Source organism: Myotis myotis, unplaced genomic scaffold (assembly GCF_014108235.1).
Source record: "Myotis myotis isolate mMyoMyo1 unplaced genomic scaffold, mMyoMyo1.p scaffold_m19_p_33, whole genome shotgun sequence".
NCBI classification, from domain to species: domain Eukaryota; kingdom Metazoa; phylum Chordata; class Mammalia; order Chiroptera; family Vespertilionidae; genus Myotis; species Myotis myotis.
The window spans coordinates 1,983,849-1,989,910 of NW_023416339.1; the positions used below are offsets into that span (position 1 = coordinate 1,983,849).

Below are 6,062 nucleotides of genomic sequence, written 5' to 3' on the forward strand. Positions count from 1 at the left end.
GCACCCCTCCCACTGCCTACACCCTCGGAGACTATTCAGGAGGGGAGCAAGTCAGATCAGGGTCCCCTTTCACCTCTCCTTCCTTGACCCCGCCAGGACATGCCAGTTTGTCCAGTGTGTCCAAACCCTAGGAGCTCTGCCCTTGGCAGTACGCAGCAGCTGGCAGTGCCTGGGATGTTGTGTCCCTAATTCAATTTGAAGACCCTTTGGACTGCTCTCTGTGGTGTTTTTGGCCTCCATTCTCCCCCTCCAAGCCTAGGCAGCAGGCTGTCTTCAAGGGCAGGCTCCCACCCCAGACTCTCCTTCTGGGTGGCCCCAGGTCCCAGTTCAAGGGCAGAGGGGACCTGCAAAGTCCAAATCCTGCCTCCACCCACCCCTGGGAGAAAGACCGTGTGTGTTGGGGGTGGGGGCCAGCATCCTGACTTAGGGGAATGTGGATGGACACTTGCCACCTGCCAGGGAAACAACCTCCAGTGATGGAGGAGACAGTCAGGGGTAGGTGTTCCTCTGAGCACAGCCCCTTCCCAGGAGAGCTGGATCACAGTCCCTGGGTGGGGAGGGCTCTGTATCTCCTTCTCTTGCCCAAGCAGATCCAGATGACCTCCTAGTACCCCTGGGCAAGGCCTCAACTGGCTGACCCCCCAGGGCATAGTCAGCATAGTCCCATTCTTGCCCCCACCCAGAAGGGCTTGGTATATTGACTCCATGGCCCAAGTCACGGGGGCATTGTGGTGCGATGGAAAACATTCCCTGAGGGCCTCCTTGGCAGGACAATGGGGGTGAGGGAGGCTTGGTCTAATTGTCTCTCCATTTCTCCCCCCATATCAGGCCCTCACCCCCAGCGTGTGAGATTCCACCTATTAGCATGTCAATATGTTATGAGTGGCTGAAAGGGGGTTTTAAAACATCAGAAAAAGTCCCAAATATGCCAGCAGCAGAAGTCATGCCCAGAAGTGCCAGGAAAGGAGCCACCTCTCAAAGCCCCACAGCCACCCTATGGTGCCCCCTCCCATTTCTCTGCTCCCCCAGAGCCTCAGGGTGAACTGAAATCCAAATAGCAGTCGGGGAAAATGGGAATCACGGGAACATGTGCAGGCTAACAGCCAGGAGAGAAAAGAGGTGCCCCAGCCCCTCTGAAGCTGTTCCCACTAACCTGTCTCAAGACCAGCCTCATCTGACCACTGATACATTCATAGCATTTATTGAGAGCTGACTGGGCGCCCAGGGTTGGGGAGGGAGGGCAGGTTATCCCGGGGCCACCTCCTTCCTCACAGGGCTCTTTGGGTCGTGTTTCCTGGCGCTGCTCCCTCATTCAAGGCCCAGGCTGGGGGAGGGGTGCAGGGGAGGGTCCTTGCCTGATGCATCTTCCCTGAAATCCAGCCTTCAAGGGGTCCCCAGGCTTGGGGAAGACGGCATCTCGGGCGTCCTCCCCGCACCTGCCCTCTAGGCAGAATTGGAGGGGTAGCAGGAAGAGGGCGAAGGTCCCGACGACTTCCTGGCACCTTTGGAACCTGAGTTTCAAAAGCGGAAGGGGGAGGAGAAAAACAATAATAGGCGATGATTCATGTGGCCAAAGTACCAGTTCAACCTACAGGGCTGTCAGGGCTCTGGCGCCACCCAGAGGCTGGTTGTGGAACAGCACCCAAATCACATTACTGGACCAAGTCAAGCCCAGATGAGACCCAGAAACAGCGCAAAAACCCCCGGCTCCGTCCTGTGGTGCTGCCCCCTCGTGGCCGTAGGGCCTGGGGACCCCGTATTTGTGATACCTAGAGTGTTACCAGGGAGTCCGGCGTCCCGCAGCCCTTTTGCGCCAGGGATGTCTCCCTCACCCTTCACTCCATACCCTGGGAGGTGAGTGTTCCTGCTTCCTCAGAATTAAGGGGGAAAAGGAAGATTCTGAGACCATCATCTCATGTGTCCCCTCAGCTTCCTGCGCCTCCAAGTTGGACCTCACTGAACCGCACAGGGATACTATCTTCTCCTGGAGGCAAGCGTGCTCTTTCAAAATGTTCGCTTTGCAGCTGCGGGGACAGGCTGGGATCCTCCTTCCCGCTCAACATGCTCACGGAGCTCAGTCTGATGGGAGGCAGTCCCCACCCACAGTCCCCACATAGCGACACTGCCCATCAGAACCCCTTCCCGTGCCCTGGCCAGTGTGGCTCAGTTGGTTGGAGGGTCCTCACATACACCAAAGGGTGGTGGGTTCCATTCCTGGCTGGGGGTCCAGCCACATTGTGGGTTTCACCCCCCAGTCGGGGTGTGTGCGTGAGGCAACCAGTCGATGTTTCTCTCTCACATTGATGTTTCTTTTTGTCTCTCTCACTCTGCCTTCCTCTCTCTAAAATCAATAATTTAAAAAAAGAAACCCCTGTGTTGGCTGACTACCCCCAAAAAGTCGCTGAAATGGATCTGTCCTTAAAACCCCACTGGAGCTGAGGTCCTCTGCATCTCTTCTGATAACTGCTGTCATTGAAGCCCAAGCTACTCAAAGCCTGCATGGTCTGTGGCCTGGCAGCATGGCCGCCTCCTGGGGAGCTGCTTAGAAATGCAGCTGCTCAGGCCTCACCCAAACAAACTTGTGAAGTGAGACCCACATTAGATGAGCAAGATCAGAGTGGGGGGCCATGCAGGTGAGGAGACTGGGCTTGGACCTCGGGGGGGCTCCAGGGCAGCTCGCGTCTAAGCTACAGTCCCCGGTGCTCTACGGGGCTGCCCCCCACATAGCAAACTCCCCTCCAGCCTGACCTTGCCCTGGGCCCTGGGCTATTCCCTCTGGCCTGCCTCAGACACCTCTGCCTGGAGAACCAGCCGCTTTCACCACTCTCAAATCCACCCCTAGGTCCACCCGCTTAGCCACGCTCTTAACACGCACACCTGGTCTTGCCACTTCTGTGGGTCCCTGCTGCCCAAGTCCAAGCTCTTTAATGTGACCCACAAGGCCCTACAGGCCCTTCGGCTTGTCCCCAAGTCTCTGACACACACACACCCCCCCCACACACACACAGTCACACACTCCCCATCCCTAAGTTCCTGAACAAGCCCCAATGCCTGGCCACACTTCCAGCTCTCCCCCAAACTGAATCAGGCTTCCTGAGGTCCCTTCCTCCAGGAAGCCCTCCTGAGTCCCCTTATCTGGATCAGGTACTTCTCTAGACTCCCCCATTCAGCACCTATCACCCTGTGTTTTAACTGCTGCTCTTCCATCTATCTTGTTCACCACTAGCCCAGCCCAGCACTTGGCATAGAACAGGCACACAAACTATTAGCAAATGAGTAAGAAATAAGGAAGCTAGGGTTCAGAGAGTCTGAGCAACTTCTCTCAGAGCACACAGCTCCTCAGAGCCACCCACTGTCAAGCCCTTGCTGTGCCCATCCCCAGATCCCATTGCTTGCTAATCCCCATGGCTTCCATGGCAGGTCGCCTGTGCCTGGGAAAGGATGGCATTTTCCCCAAGGGCCCAGAGAGGGAGAGTCCCTTTCCCAAGACTGCAGAGCAAAGTCAAGCCCCAGCTGACCCACCTGGGCAACACTTCTAGAATACTAAGGTTCCTATGCAGATTCTCTACCCCAACCCTATGAGGTGGGTACTGGGGTTAATCCCACTTAACAAAGGCATCCCCCCCTTCACAGTGGACTTCCCCCAGCCACCTGCACTGGCTCCTCCTCCTCTACGGTGACTGGAGTCCTGTGTCCTCGCCTTGTCAGACCGAGCCAACTTCTTGCCTGCAGAGTTGCGGGTGGTGTAGCTGTAGACAGAGGTGTAGCCTTGGCCGGTGAGCGGGCAGAAGCGGCGGGTGTGGGCTCGATCTCTAGTGGCACCGCACTGGGGGCACACGTAGTCTCGAAGGATGGGGCACAGCACCCGGCCCGCCTCGTCCTTGAGCACGTGGGACTGGTAGATGGCCCGGGACTCGCCGTTGTGTTTGCAGAAAGAGCACAAGCGTTCTGGAGCTGGTGAGGGTTCCGGGCTGGACCTCGGATCCCCTGGTCCTGGCACTGGTTCTGGCTGGGGGTCCAGCCTGGTCTCAGGCTCTTCTTCCCCACGCAGAGCCCCCACCAGACGTGCCAAACCCAGGTAATCTGTCCACAGGTCGAAGGTCCCCATGGCTGGGCAATATGTGCCAGGCGTTGGGGCAGAGAGAGGAGAAACCCTGCCTGCCCCAAGCTCGTCCTTCTCCACTTCCTCCCTGCCCCTCCCTTCCCCTCTCTGGAGCCTAGGAGTCTGGGCTGTCAGTTCCCTCCTTATACCTCCAAGGGATTGTGAAGGGGGAGGAATAGCCTGTGGGAGACTTCTTATTGTCACAGGGGGGCTAGCTGCTGCTCCCTGTAAATGCACCTGCCAAGGAGATGTTTGGTCTCTGAGTGGGGCAAGGGGGATACAGGACACAGTCTGCAAGGGGCACCTGCAATTTAGAGCCACATCCCCCACCCAGAGGGTGTTTGGAGGGCTACCCCCAACCTCTCCTTTGAGGAGGCCTGCCACCCTGCCCCACAGGGTTTGGGGTGGGTGGGTGGGTAGTGTTGGAAGCCCCGCCCTCAAGACAAGCATTGACTTAACCTGTAACTTAGTAATTGCTTTCTTCCTTCCCTGGGGGGGGGGGAGGGGGGGGGCGGGTGCCCCTGGGCCTTTGGGGAATGAGGGTGGGGGGAGACTGGATGGGGGACACCTGCAGATTCTCCAGATGTCCCTGGAAGGAGGATGGTATCTGGCCCTCAGCCCCCAGCTCTGGTCTGCCTTGAGGTGTTTTCACACCTATTGTCCCCCACTTAATGGATGAACAAACTGAGGTATGAAGCCACCTGCCCCTAAGGCTATTCACAAAGACTAACACAAAAGTCTGCCTTCCCCCATCTACTTATTGGAGCCCCCAAGGCTAGGTGCTGGCCAGGCAGCCTGTTCTGTCCCTGGGGTGGTGAGGGGGTGAAATGGGGAGGCTGGGGAGAGCAGAGGCCAGGCTGGGCTAATGGGAGGACCCCCGGCACTCACCAGAGTCTTGATCTTCCCTCCCTCAAGTGAGAGCTCAGTCAGCCTCAGGAGGATGGAGTGTGCCCAGGAGTGGGGCACAGACATGCAGGGGGAGTGATCAGCAGCACCAAGGTGCTAGGTGGGCGATGGAGGGTGTGGGCAAGGAGGGTGAGAAAGCTGAGCCCAGGATTTGGACACAGAGAAGAGGACCCATTCACTTATTCTTTCAAGAAGCGTTTGTGGAGCCTCAGGGAGCAGAGCTCACCACCCGCTTCCAGAAGGATTTTTAGCTGTCCAGCCCCTCCAACCCTCCAGGATTTCCTCCCCAAATCCAGCTCGTGTCCATTAGGACCCCAGACCCCAGCCCTCCCAAGTGGTGAGAGGCTGGGGTCAGGGCAAGGTACAGGCTGAGCAATTTGGGGGGAACCCATGGTGGGTCTTGTCCCCCAGCCCACTCCCCTCAGGCTGTGTGTGGCCCAGCCACAGTGACATTCATCCCTCGGTGGGTCTGGCCTCCTCCTCACAACCCACCGACAACAATGAATGTTAATTGTGACTTTCTCTGTGGCTTAAAGGAGGGGATGTGATCAGGTAGGACCCAGCCCCCCAGATCTGGAAGGTGGGGGTCACGATGGCTGGATGGCACTTCCAGGCCTCGGGGTCCACTCAACGGTCGATGGTTTGCCTGAGCTGCCCAAACTCACCGACAGGTTGAATGTTCCCCCAAGCCCTTGGCAACTTCTTGGTGGTGGTGGTGGTAGTGGGGTGTCCCAGAGTTAGAGGGTGGGGTGCAAGGAACCAGAGAGGTGAGGGAGGGCGGGACCTATTGACTCATTAAGTAAGCAAACAGTAGGTGCCAACTGTCTGTTCCATGACCTGGAAAAGCATGACATTAATGTAACTAGTTGTAACAGTAGATGTTTATGTAGTTTTGCTACACGGATGTAGCAGTACTAGGTGCTGGGCTCCTTGCTCCATGCATGTACTCACATCATCCTCAAAAGGGCGCTAGGAAGGTGCAGATGTGGCCCATTTGTCAGTGTGGAAGACTGAGGTCAGGGGGCACTACTCCTAGTGGCCCCAAGATGTGTCT

The 6,062-nt window shown here is 57.3% G+C and overlaps 1 protein-coding gene across 1 annotated transcript; it reads right to left on the minus strand.

Annotated features, from left to right (window-relative positions):
- Positions 1-309: 309 nt before the first annotated feature.
- NANOS3 (nanos C2HC-type zinc finger 3) lies at positions 310-4,498 on the minus strand. Its single transcript, XM_036302838.1, has 2 exons — positions 3,652-4,498; positions 310-1,511 (listed from the first exon to the last, which is right to left on the minus strand). Exons 1-2 carry the CDS (start codon positions 4,106-4,108, stop codon positions 1,444-1,446), a joined length of 525 nt encoding a protein of 174 aa, XP_036158731.1. The 5' UTR covers positions 4,109-4,498; the 3' UTR covers positions 310-1,443.
- Between the last annotated feature and the right edge of the window lie 1,564 nt (positions 4,499-6,062).

Bases quoted from the DNA above. Each gene is read 5' to 3' on its own strand.
- NANOS3 (XM_036302838.1), bottom strand. From the start codon at position 4,108: ATGGGGACCTTCGACCTGTGGACAGATTACCTGGGTTTGGCACGTCTG. The intron at 1,512-3,651 runs GTGGCTGGGGGA...TTTGAAACTCAG, and splicing joins AGGAGGAGGAGCCAGTGCAG to GTTCCAAAGGTGCCAGGAAG.